We start from the raw sequence: 12,584 nt of genomic DNA on the forward strand, positions 1-12,584 counted from the left end.
ATTCTTCAGTTTAACATCCTCCATTTTGAGTTGCACAGCAGAGAGTCAGACACTGAACAATACATGTACAGTCATCAACAGACAGTAGGACATGGAATATTCTTTATTTCTTTATATTATTTCCACATTCACGTAATCTCAGTGTTTCAACAAAAATGTTTTCTTCAGTTATACGGCACATGATCTGCACAAAAAGGGACAACAGGAAAAAAACAGTAAACATCTTACAAAAAAAAAATGCTATAATGCTGTAATGTGTACTAGAACGTAAACCAAAATATGGAGGAATGTCTTAAATATTGGAGAATATCCACTTATCATTAAGACTTGAATTCGAGTCTTGAGTGTAACCATTCAGACTCACTTGTAAACATAACCGTAGAATCTAAAAGCCAATCAAACAGCAACAATGAATCACAAAATGCACCACAAACATATACATACAGTTCATAAGTTAAATACTACTTAGACACATGAATTCAATCTTTTACATCTAAGTTTAAAAAAAAAAAAAAAAAAAAAGAGACATAGAAACACTGTTTTTTTTTTTTTTCTGTAATGGTCCTGAATGCTCCTGGGATCACATACGGAGATGATTAATCCATGAATTTGCGGTTCTGATTCGCACCAAACAGGGCAACTCGGATTTCAGGCATCATCTAAGCAGGAAAGTCAAAGAAAGAACTGGATTAGGACTTATTACCGTGAGAATTAGAAAATATTCGAATGATCCCTACAGTCAGAAAAAAATGCAATTAATTTAAGTGGAATAAACTTTCAAAGCATCAATATACAAAATTATACAGAATTGAATTTAAGGTTTTATTGTTTGTTTTTAAAGCTCTACAAGCTCTGCACCTTTGCCCCCTTTCCACCGCCAGAACATTATGATATCAGCATCTAATCAGCAGTTTTTAACCATTCCACACTCTCAGAGGGGGTTCAAAGCTGACCGGGTCTTTTCTGTTGCTGCTCCAACATTGTGGAATAGTTTACCATTGTTTATAAAATATTCCCCTAAATCAGACATTTTTAAATCCATTTTGAAATCATATTTATTCTCCAAGGCATTTGAGTCATGGGAAGCTCTCCATCACCCAGCTATCTCTTTGCTTTTGTCCTGTTATTGATGGTCTCTTGCTGTCTCTCTATTGTTTTATTTCATCTATTTAATTTCTTAATTGTGGTGTTTTTATTTTATTTCATTGTCTTAATCTCATACTGATTTGATTTTCCTGTGCAGCACTTTAGTCGACAATGTCTTTTGCATGTGCTATAAAAATAAAGCCGAATAAAGCTGAAATTATTGTGTATTGCTCTTGTAATTGCAAAAGTAGCTCTTCCCTATCATTTATAGTTCGACTGAATGTTAACAGCTAGATACTTGGATATTACTTTGCCTCATTTGTATATCACTCTGGATAAACTGTAGCACAGGATAAACAGTACCACAGAGCTGAGTGATATGCTCAAAAAATTGAAACAAAAGAAATTAAAACAGAATTTCTACATTGAGATTCAGCACTGATATTACAATGCATCCAGGTCTCCTGACTATTGATAAACTGGAAAGACAGTAAAGCAAAAAAATTAAATATATTAATTAAAATAAAGTCTGCAGGACAGAAACACAAAGCTGCTCAGTGCTTTAGTGCCATTACAGTTTTAACTCTCATTTCATTTGGCATGCTTGACACAGAACATATGAAATCTGAGATGGATTGTGTGCTTTGTTTGAAGTTTTGAAAGATTTTGTAAATGTCATTGTGATTTTCTTTTTTTTTTTTATTCAGGTACCATGTTTATTTAGTCTGTTTTTCATGAACACCTAAGGATTAAAAGAGCTTGTGGCTTATACAGGACTACCAGCTGTACCAAAATCTCTTCATGAAATATTTGACTACACAACCATTCATTATGTACAGTATATAAACTTTTATCATTATACTGCTGGGATTTTAAAGCTTCTCAATGTCACTGATGGAGACCATCATGACATAATACCATTTCCATGGTAGAGTTTTCATCCTTCATACTCTACCTGCTGTGCCAAAAGGTCCAGCCTGCTCTCCAGAGTGTTAGACACCTTAATCTTGCCATCTGCATTATAGATCTCAATCCCACCAGAGCTATGAAGAGAGAAAGACAACACATGCAGTTACACATGTTGCTTCAGATTCTGAATACAGAAACGATTTCCTCTGAATGGTGGATACGCACATATCTGGAGGGAGGAAGTTGTCTTGGTCAATCCGCACTTCAAGATTGCTCTTCACAGATGCTTTGTAGATGGGGATGTTTTTCTGCACAGCAGCCTGACAGTAAAGAGAGAGATATAATTTGATGCAGTAAAACATCATAAGTTACTCATTATTACTCTGTGGATAAATAAGTAATTATTATTACTCTGTGGACAGGTTCATGCACTTCATGAAGTTAAAACTGACCTGCACCAAGGCCAAGTCCTGCTTGCGGCAACGGATGAGCACTTTGGGTTCAAGTAGCTGATAAAAACCCTGAAAAACACAAAAAAAATTAAGCTTTTTGTGATTATCCTCACAAATTTAACCTAGAAATGAAAATGTATCAAAATCTTATGACAGTTATACAATTTGACTGACAATATGGGACATGAAGGAGACATTCAATTACTGCTTATTTTAAATTAATCCACATCTAACCTTTCCCTCCACTGTCTTCAAAAGCAGGTCATAGAGACAGAATGATGCTTCACAGTTCCCATTAAGAAAATTCCATTGTTATAGTAGAGATAAATAAATGGCATATAGAGATATAAATATTTAAATGGCATATATAAATACTACACCTTTCCTTTGCAACATACATGTGTAGCACACAAAGTATATCTGTATTCTACACCCACATTTATATTGTCCAAAACTAGATAGTAAATGTAATGGTTATACATTATAAAAGCAGTCTTGGAATCTAACCCTTGTTTACATCAATTTGAAAAATACAATTATTTAAAAATCACAGGAACAAGCCTGGGATTGTCAGTGTATGAATATTACCTGTAGCACCAGTCCATCCATCAGGGCTGAGTACCGGGTTGGATCTCTGGCTACATTAGCCAGCCTATGACGTGCATCGTTTAGCATGTCCTATACAAACACAATAACAATAATGTAACAAAGAAACACACTATTATGCACACACACACACACACACACACACTAGCCAATGTCGGGTCCAAATCTGCCCTGAAAAAGTGTTACCAACCGAGATCATGTCATCACGAGCCTTCAGCACCTTCAATCTGGCCTGGTTCATCAAGTTCGACATCTGACTGTGGAACAAGAATAAAGAGTAAAAACAATACACATAGCAGAATGCGCAGAATGACTGTACAATTAAAAATTTCCAGTCTAATCCTGGAGTTAACCAGGCATGTCTTTCTGCAAGACATGACTCACATTTTCTTCTGCTGCTCAATTTGTTTTTCCTTCTTTTCATAGTACTCCATAATCTTCAGCCTCTGAGTCTGCACCAGGCGACCCTTCTCAATGTTAAACTCTTCTTCTGCCTGTGGAGAAAGACTTACTGTCAAGCCACGCAGTTAACAATTACTAAACCTTTTTAGGCTTAGAATTAGTGACTAGCAATTTGAGCTTGAATATGTCAAGATAAAAACACACCATAAAGAAATCAGTTTAAAACATTAAAACATTTTTAAGTATATGAAGCATGTTTCACATAAGAGGCTCTCATAGATGTTTACCTTGGCATCAATTTCCTCTGCTTTCTCATTGGCCTCCTGCTCAATGAAAGCCATCATGTGCTTGATCTAGACACAAGGACAAAGAGAGAAATAAGATATTAAATGATGTTTAAATCAATCAAGTCCAAATATTTCCCAAGTAACGCCTGAACGTTATCAACAAACTGTTGTCTTGTTAAAAATGAGTTACAGTGAACGAAGCGACCCGAAAACATTTTGAATTTCGTAATTTTTCGTGTGCTTTCATGTCTGCTGCATGATTATGAATGAGAAATCTATTGACCTGGCTATATGCCAGGAGTTCAGTGTAGGACAGACATACAGAGATGTTGTAGCATCAATTCCAGAAATAGTTTAACAGAGATGTAAAATGTGTGTGTATGTGTGTGTGTGTTTCAGTGATTTAACATGTCACATTTAAATACAGAACTAGGTCTATCAATCTGGTGTTTATTAAACATGTTTTAATCCAATTTAAATATTCATTCATTAGGAGATTTTTTTAAAAACAGAAATAGCATGAAGCATGACAATGAATAGTTGGATTCATTCAATCCGACTGCAACACACACACACACACAGTTAATGGCAGTGTCCTTCGCTATAACGGTTTTGAAGGTTATCTGCTCAAACAGTGTACTAAATGTTAAGTAAAAACATCATAAATGATCATTCAATATGAACGCCATATTGAGTGCAGTAATATGAGGTTTAATGACGTAACACTTCTCTCTGAATCCCATCATCACCTGCTTCTGGACGTCCGCGTCGCTGAGCGCCATGGCTGCTGTCTGCACAGGTTTTTCAATTTCTTCCAAATTCAGAAGCTGGACCACGACGCTTAGAGCTCCAGAAACCCTTTTTTCCCCTCACCTGGTCTTCTATAAATGAACTGGAGCTAATAAAACGCACTCGAGGTTAAAATCGTGACCGAGTGAATCGTCCCTCAAAGGATCAGCTGATTCTCGGTCAACAAGCGCAGGCGTCATGTGACACGCACTTCCTCTTCCCAGGACCAATCAGGATTAAGTGCACGTGACCAATTTAGTCAGTCCAGATGGCACTGTCTTAATTTGTCGTGATGTCAAATGTTTATGTATTAAAAAAAAAAAAAAAAAAAAAAAAAGGCTAAGAATTTTATGCTTAGGCCACCAAGTTATCATGCACTACATGGCCAAAAGTATGTGGACACCTGGCCATCACACCCATATGTGTATCATCCCATTCCAAACCCAACGGCATTAACACAAATATGTTCCCCCTTTCCTGTTATAATAACCTCCACTCTTCTGGGAAGGTTTTCCACTAGATTTTGGAGCGTGGCTGTGGGGATTTGTGATCATTCAGCTACAAGAGCATTAGTGAGATCAGACACTGATGTTGGGTGAGGAGGTCTGGGGTGCAGTCAGTGTTCCAGTTCATCTCAAAAGTGTTCAGTGGGGTTGAGGTCAGGGCTCTGTGCAGGACACTCGAGTTCTTCCACTCCAACCTTGACTCACCATGTCTTCATGGAGCTCGCTTTGTGCACAGGGGCATTGTCATGCTGGAACAGGTTTGGGCCTCTTAGTTCCAGTGAACAGAAACTGTAATTCTACAGCATACAAAGACATTCTATACAATTGTGTGCTTAAAATATTGTGTATCAAAACATGGTAATGGGCTACAAGAATGGAGATGTGTGTTCAGAACAAAACAAAAAAGTTTGTGATTGATGGTTGGTGTCCAGATTTACTCTCCTGGAGGACCATAATCAGAGGGACAAACCACTGGAAGAAGCTGGAGGAGAAGGCCTAGCTGCTTCTTCAGCGGCCCTCACTGCTGTACCACACTTTGGACTGGACATCCTTCGAAAGTTAGAACCTGACTAATGCAAATAAAATATATTCACCATCCACTTTAATAGGAACACCTGTACACCTGCTCATTTTCTGCAGTTATCCAATCTGCCAATCAGGAGATCAGCAGCTTCTGAAATACTCAAACCAGCCCATCTGGCACCAATAACCATGCCACAGTTAAAGTCACAGAGATTACTTTCTTTCCCAGTTCTGAAGTTTGGTGTAAACATTAACTGAAGCTCTTGACCTTTACTATTTTTTTTATGTACGTGAAAATGACATGCATCAGACGCAGCAAGATCCCGTGATTGACATTTACTCAATTCTGTGCAAATATGGTATGACATGGTAAAGTGACAAATTCAACCGGCTCAAACTATTCCTTGGACTAATCCTTTGGCACATGAGACATATAGAGACATGAGGAAGAAAAATAAAGCTTTGAAGGAAGTACCAGAGATTGTTGTTGCCTCTGGTGCATGAGCGTAGCTAGTACACTTAGCTTGCTTTGCAAATATAGCCAATAAAGCTAGTATGAAACCTAGCACGTAACACAGAAATGAAACTTATATACATTAAAAGAAGATTGGTGCGTATAAATTGTAGAGTGGGCTGTATTTCTCATCAGTAATAAAGAAATGTTGTTGCACACCCACAAGCGACAACATTAGGGGTCACAAGCGTGCACGGTACACTTCAAGCGACTTGCTAGACCGTAATGTGACTCTAAACCTAATTTAGGGGGAAAAACAGACAAGAATTATTTCTCAGCTATATAGCCAGTGAGTTGAGTGCTGTACTAGGACTGTATTTCATTGATTGAAGTGTTTGTGGGAGGGAATGTTTTCTGATACTTAAGAAAGTCAAGGGGGGAAAGCTATATACTGGACTATATGGTTGCAGACAGTGTTATCAGTGGTTCTCACACCAGTTCTCCAGAAGGTCCATATGTTGGTTCTATCCCAACTCACACCCCACATGGAGGGACAGGACCATGATGTGGACAGTCTGAGAGCTCAGGAGCTCAGCCTTGCCTGCAGGGGGCAGTGTCTGTGTGCTGCTTACACTAAACACTCTCAGGAGAAAGAAGAAGAAGAGTTCTCCTGCAAGTCAGCTCAAACCAGACCTTTTTTATATTAGTATTATTATTATTATATTCTAGTACCTCTTACACGCACCGGCTATCAGAATGACAAAGGCAAAGACTATAAAAAGGGAAAAGATTAGTGTTGCGACTGAGGTGAGTCGAATATGCCATTCCTCAGAGAAACAGCCGCCATGTTGGCTTTATACTGATCAGTACACAGTGTCACTGTATGTGTGTGTCGCGACAGGAAATATCCTCATAATGTTCAGTAATTATTCTCAAAATGTTCAGTCCTCAGCCTACAGTTTCTTGTTTGTCCTGCTAAAGCGTGGAATAAAACAATTCTGCACTTATTTTAAATCTTTATCGTGATGTAGTGGTTTGTTTGTTCCTGTAGGTGTTTTACTGCCACCTACTGGCCGCATGCAGTATAACCTTCTAACCTTCCTACTCAAACAAGCCCCTGCTGAAGAAAACACCAAGATTCAGGATTTTATTTGTCACATACACATTTATATATAGTATATAACTTGCAGTGAAATGAAAGCCTGGCCTACTCCTCTATAGACCGTGCATTTAAATACTAAATTAAAAATCAGAAATGACTAAGAAATAAGAAAAAAATAGAAAGAAGAAATATATATACAGGAATGTGTAAGAAGGGTGTACAATATATGCATTATGTTACGTGTACATCAGAAACCCTCATAGAATTTGTAATGGTTTTAATGGTTATAATGGGATTTGTATTGGGTTTAATGGAACCTGTAATGGTCCCTGTGTGTCTCTACTGGTAATTTGTTGCCTTCTATTGGTGGCATGTTATGTCTAGTGGATACCATTCAGGACCTACACCCTTAATACATCCTACTACATAATGAAAACCATTTGGTAATGGTTTTAATAGTTAACAGCTGATGGTTTTGTAATGGTATTTGTAGTGGAAACCATTAGAAATTCTGTGATTTTTTTTTTTTTCTCCCCAGCAGGGAAAACAGGGACAGAAAACAGCACAATATTCTGTTTGGTTGTTCAGAGGTTTATTTAATGGCTAGACAACATATCAGATATTACGTGTACAAGCTGAAAAATCCAGCTGGGTCTGACCGACTACCAGCTTCCAAAACACAGGCTGAACTGGTCAAACTGGTAGACTAAGTGTCGAAAGATAGATAGAGACAGTTTCTGAATTACTGTTGCTTATGCTACATTGTAGACGAGTTGTTTTTATGAAAAGATCACAGCTGTAAGGCAATTAGAAAATCTCAAACCTTTATTCATCAATTTAGTCATTAATAAGGAAGCTGGAAAATAATTACCAGAGATCATTTTTCAGCAAGGGTAGGTAAAATCAGCAAACTGTTGGTCTGATGTGCCAAGTACAGTTCTTCTGACTTCACTCCTGGACAAAAAAAAAATGGACCAATCCCAAAATGGCAAAAATATTAAGCTGTAATGATCTTAACAACAAATCACTGGTCAGGAAATTAGCAAGAATTAAACAATTAGATAAAGTAAGTTAGTAAGGGATAGCTTCTGATTTGATTTCTTTAAATGTTTAAACCTTGTGGTCCTTGATGGGCTGCATCAGGTGTGGCGGATAACCAAATAATGACTAATCTTTTAGGCAAAAAAAAAAACATCCCGGAAGATATTGTTGGAAAAGTTTGTACACCCAATCATTATCATGATTTTACCTTTGCGTACAAGATGGCTGTATGTGAATTTCCCTGTGAATTTCCTTTTCCCCAAACAAACAGTTCACTGCAACAAAAGTAAATGAGCAAATGGTGGCACACGAGCTCACAGGAATGCATTTGTTTAATTCTTGCTAATTTTCTGACCAATGATTTGTTGTTAAGATCATTAAGAGCATAATAGTTGCCATTTGATCTTGGCCCATTTTTTTGCCCAGGAGTGTATAGTAAAACTGCACTTCAGTGTACTTGTCTCTTTAATGTCCTGACTTAAAGCGACCTTCTGTAAAAATCCAGAAGATACCACACTGTGTTACAGCATAATGAAGGCTATTTTAGATCAAAATGCACCTATATACAATGTGCATCTTTAAACCTTATACAAAGTACCGCAATATCTAAGTAACTTAGTTATTTTAGATTTCACTCTGATTACAACATGGTCATGTTGTCTTTTTTTCTCTGGAATACAAAAAATAATTGACAAAGCACATTTCAGCATGTTTAGAATAATTATTCAAGCACAGTCACGTTACATGTTTTGAAAATTCCAAATTCAGCAGCTTATAATATACAGGACCAACCGTTAAGAAGAAAATTGCAGTAAGGCTGGGTGATATGATGATATGATATCAATATCATGATAAATTATATCACAATACACTTTTCTGGAATATTATGATGTGTTTTTAGAACTGATCCAACACCCAGGATCAGTATCGAGTCGATACCAGTGAGAAAAAAAAAAAAAAGTCGAATGGATTCAGACAAAAAGAAAAAAAAAGGAATTTGATTTGATCCGATAACAAATGGAAAATATTAGAACTGGATTTTTTTAATTTATATTTGGTATTGATTGTATTGTTTGTTAGAATAGATTTTTTACTATATTTTTAATTTACTGTATTTGCAGTATAAGTGATTTTTGTGTGAAAGCTACAGTTTTGTGTAAATCATGTTTTTAGCTGTGTATTTGTCTTGTATTTTTAATTTGTAAATGTCTTTTTTTAATAACAAGCAGCTGATTTTATAAAGTTTCCTACTGTTTGAATCTGTTTAATCATCTTCTTAATCTTTTTCAGAATTACATTATTTTGTAGGCAATACATAAAAGCATCAAATACATTTTTCAAGCTTTATTTTTAAATGCAACAATACTGTTTTGCTGGCAGTTTGATACAAAACCTGTATATTGCTTTGTAGTCTCCATCAGAAATATATATGTATCATGCTCGGTCACGAGGTCGGTGTCTACGAATACATTGAGCTGTTAGAGAGGACTACGTATAGCAAGAAAGCACACGTCATCATTTTTAAATTAAATTATTGATAATTTAAGTGCTATGACTAAGCGATCTTTTGATATGCGTAAAGCATCGGGACACTTTTATTTAATATAACTTTTTTTTGTCCTAGATTGACCGTATTGAGGAGCAGCGACTGAAGTGTCAGGGTAGTCTGGAGAGGGCAGAATTCAGACATCGACGTGAGCAACTCTCAGATGAAGACAAGTAAGAGTGCACACTTTGAGGATGGAGAAATTATTACTAAATGTTGAGGCTATTACACCAAGCCACATAAGGCTTTAATACTTCTGTGTGTTTCCACAGACAGGCCCTTGAGGATGAAATGGCGATCATGAATGAGAGGATAAGGAAGTATGGTAATGCAGAAAAAGTACATTTTAGTCACAAAAAATGTTGTGTTGTAGTAGTTGTGGTCACCTAGAACCCATGTGCAGTTGATTAGATGTGTATTTTGCATCTGTTTCAGAGAAGGAGCTTGCAGATTTGCGAGGAGAGAACAGGAGGAATATGATGCTCTCTGTAGCACTGTTGGCCATCAGTGCTCTTTTCTATTATGCCTTTGTTTATTAAGGACACCTGCAGCCACACACTGCCTTGACCTGTCATCAATCTTCTGTTTTTAGAAGGCTGATGGCGAAATGCATCTTCCTAAGTGCAAGCCTGTTTGCTGGAGGCTTAATCCTGGATATCATGATCACAAAATCATTTACATATACATTACTGTGCAAAAGTCTTAGGCACCCTATTTTTTTAAGTACAAATTTTATTATAGATTTTTATTTTATGACTTCTACATTATCGAGTCAGTAAAAAAACATTTTAGATTTCAAAACATTAGTTTTCCAGCACAAAATTAAATGTTACAGAAAAATGTTTGTATGTCAGTAAAGAAAGCAACAGATTACATAAGAGACACTTTTCAGACAAAAAAACATAATGAAGGCTCCTGGGTTTTGCTGCAAAAATAAGAAGAAAGTGTGACAGTCAAAGTCTCCAGAAGAACTGTGGCTGGTTCTGCAAGATACTCAGTAACACTTACAGCTCATTTCCTTATAAAACTGCACACATTGTACTTGAGACTACTGTTTGTTATTTTTTTTAAATAGTGGTCATCACACCAAATACTAACTTTATTTCATTTATTACCATTTACTGCTCTTTATAGTATTTTTTAAATGTAGAAACATAAAATTTAATTATTTTTGAAGACATCTTGCTCTAGCATTTTTTTTTTTGCATGTGCCTAAGACTTTTGCAGTAGTGTTATTGCAGTACTGTGTTTTTTATATATATATACACACACACACACACACCCCTGGGTTCTGGGAGAAAAATGTTCCTCTCTTTTGACCATAATTCAGAATTGCACATAAAATATATAAAAAGACAGAAACAGTAAAAATAGAAAGAGAGAATTTTTTAGATTTGTAAAAATCCAAAATCAGAAGCTAAACTAAAGTTCCACATTTGTATCACATTCGAAATCATTTTAATTGTATCACCATTAATATTTTCACATACACGGGTCTTTTTTTTTGGGGACCATTTTTGTTAGGGGTGTGCAAACTTTTGCACTCCCATATGTCATGTATTATTAGCACAAATATACAGTATAAAGATCTACGCAAATTTCATGTGCACTTGTCTCATACTTGCCAAAAGCTACATTTGCAGATAACACTACATGTGTGTATTTTCCATAAAACTGTATATATTTGAGCTGCTGTTCTTTTTTTTTTTTCTTTTTTTTTTTTTTTTTAAACTTTTAATGTATATTGTGTATACATCATTTACTTATTTTAATGAAGGACCACTTTGGGTAATGTATTATATGCTGGGTGTCTTTTCTTTTTTTATTTTGTGGTAGTTTTGATGACTGCCATCTGTGTGTGAATATCAGTATGTGCATCAACTATCTTCAGGCCTTTGTGGTATAATAAAAGGAATAAATCATGACAGGGCATGCTGTTATAGGAAAATAATCAACAACGAGGTGGTGTGATGCAGCAGGATGCGAAGCTGAGGGCCGTTACCAACCCAGAGTTTGTTGTTTTGTTTGTTTGTTTGTTTTTTAATAATTACAATCTTTTATTAATTATTAATAAACAACAGATCATACTTTAATCATTAAATTACATTTAATGTTGTATACTTAATGTTGAAACAAGTTACTTTGTGTTATCACTTACATTATAGCAGCATAAAACAGTCATTCCCTCATCAGCCTCTTTTTTATCCTCTCTTTTGAAGTTAATAATACAAAAAAAAAAAAAAAAACGTAGCTTGTCATGTTACCGAGAAACCGGAATGTGCAAACTCATCTGTCCTGAAAACTTTCCCATGGTGGAAAACTTACTGACACTGGAGACTCCTTCCATAAATGTCCAGTGACCATCTCCTTACAGAAAACGTCACACTCTCATTCATTATAAGTTAACAGCACATTTTTTAAATCAGATTATTATTAGCGTTATATTATGTGGTGCATCCGCAATACAAGTCTCTTAGAATGAGTTGTTACTATAGAAATAATAACATAGTAGAAGGAGGGCATTAATATAAACCTGTGATGTGAATTATAGCTGGCACTACTATCAGAGCTGCTGTAATAGAAACTTATACCCCATTGTGGTTGAGTTCTTGAATCTGATTGGTCAGAAGGTGTGGATTATTTTTGTATAGCTCAGACAGTAATTCCAGCTGTAACATGAACGTTAAGTTTATATTAATGCGCTCATTTTAATACATTATTTCTTCTACAGTAACAGCTCATTCTCAATGACTTGCCACATAATCTAATATTAAATAGATAGAAAAAAATATATATATATATTACTCCTAACAAATAACTTCACGAAATCAACGATTATATGTTTTTCTTTGTTAAACTATATATATATATATATATAACTT

The 12,584-nt window shown here is 35.8% G+C and overlaps 2 protein-coding genes across 3 annotated transcripts; one reads left to right on the forward strand and one right to left on the reverse strand.

Moving 5' to 3' along the window:
* Positions 1-88: 88 nt before the first annotated feature.
* Positions 89-4,740, reverse strand: atp6v1e1b (ATPase H+ transporting V1 subunit E1b). Its single transcript, XM_026923285.3, has 9 exons — positions 4,492-4,740; positions 3,743-3,808; positions 3,438-3,547; positions 3,244-3,310; positions 3,036-3,125; positions 2,448-2,516; positions 2,221-2,315; positions 2,042-2,129; positions 89-659 (listed from the first exon to the last, which is right to left on the reverse strand). Exons 1-9 carry the CDS (start codon positions 4,522-4,524, stop codon positions 597-599), a joined length of 681 nt encoding a protein of 226 aa, XP_026779086.1. The 5' UTR covers positions 4,525-4,740; the 3' UTR covers positions 89-596.
* A 1,831-nt stretch (positions 4,741-6,571) lies between these two features.
* ccdc167 (coiled-coil domain containing 167) lies at positions 6,572-11,625 on the forward strand. 2 transcript variants are annotated; one of them, XM_034313263.2, is made up of 4 exons: positions 6,572-6,820; positions 9,781-9,875; positions 9,975-10,022; positions 10,138-11,625. In XM_034313263.2, the coding sequence occupies exons 1-4, from the start codon at positions 6,770-6,772 to the stop codon at positions 10,292-10,294; spliced, it is 351 nt and encodes a 116-aa protein (XP_034169154.1). In that variant the 5' UTR covers positions 6,572-6,769; the 3' UTR covers positions 10,295-11,625. The 2 variants fall into 2 exon arrangements, with proteins under 2 accessions (XP_034169154.1, XP_026779299.1); XM_026923498.3 differs by having other exon boundaries at positions 6,586-6,820; positions 9,975-10,027.
* The last annotated feature ends 959 nt before the right edge of the window (positions 11,626-12,584 follow it).

This window comes from Pangasianodon hypophthalmus, chromosome 18 (genome assembly GCF_027358585.1).
Source record: "Pangasianodon hypophthalmus isolate fPanHyp1 chromosome 18, fPanHyp1.pri, whole genome shotgun sequence".
Classification (NCBI taxonomy): domain Eukaryota; kingdom Metazoa; phylum Chordata; class Actinopteri; order Siluriformes; family Pangasiidae; genus Pangasianodon; species Pangasianodon hypophthalmus.

Excerpts from the sequence above, each read along its gene's own strand:
- ccdc167 (XM_034313263.2), top strand. The coding sequence starts at position 6,770 with ATGACAAAGGCAAAGACTATAAAAAGGGAAAAGATTAGTGTTGCGACT. Across the intron at positions 6,821-9,780 it reads AGATTAGTGTTGCGACTGAG|ATTGACCGTATTGAGGAGCA; the intron begins GTGAGTCGAATA and ends TTTTTGTCCTAG. Across the intron at positions 9,876-9,974 it reads CAACTCTCAGATGAAGACAA|ACAGGCCCTTGAGGATGAAA; the intron begins GTAAGAGTGCAC and ends GTGTTTCCACAG.
- atp6v1e1b (XM_026923285.3), bottom strand. The coding sequence starts at position 4,524 with ATGGCGCTCAGCGACGCGGACGTCCAGAAGCAG. Across the intron at positions 3,311-3,437 it reads ATTGAGCAGCAGAAGAAAAT|TCAGATGTCGAACTTGATGA; the intron begins GTGAGTCATGTC and ends CTTGTTCCACAG. Across the intron at positions 2,316-2,447 it reads AGGACTTGGCCTTGGTGCAG|GCTGCTGTGCAGAAAAACAT; the intron begins GTCAGTTTTAAC and ends CTTTACTGTCAG.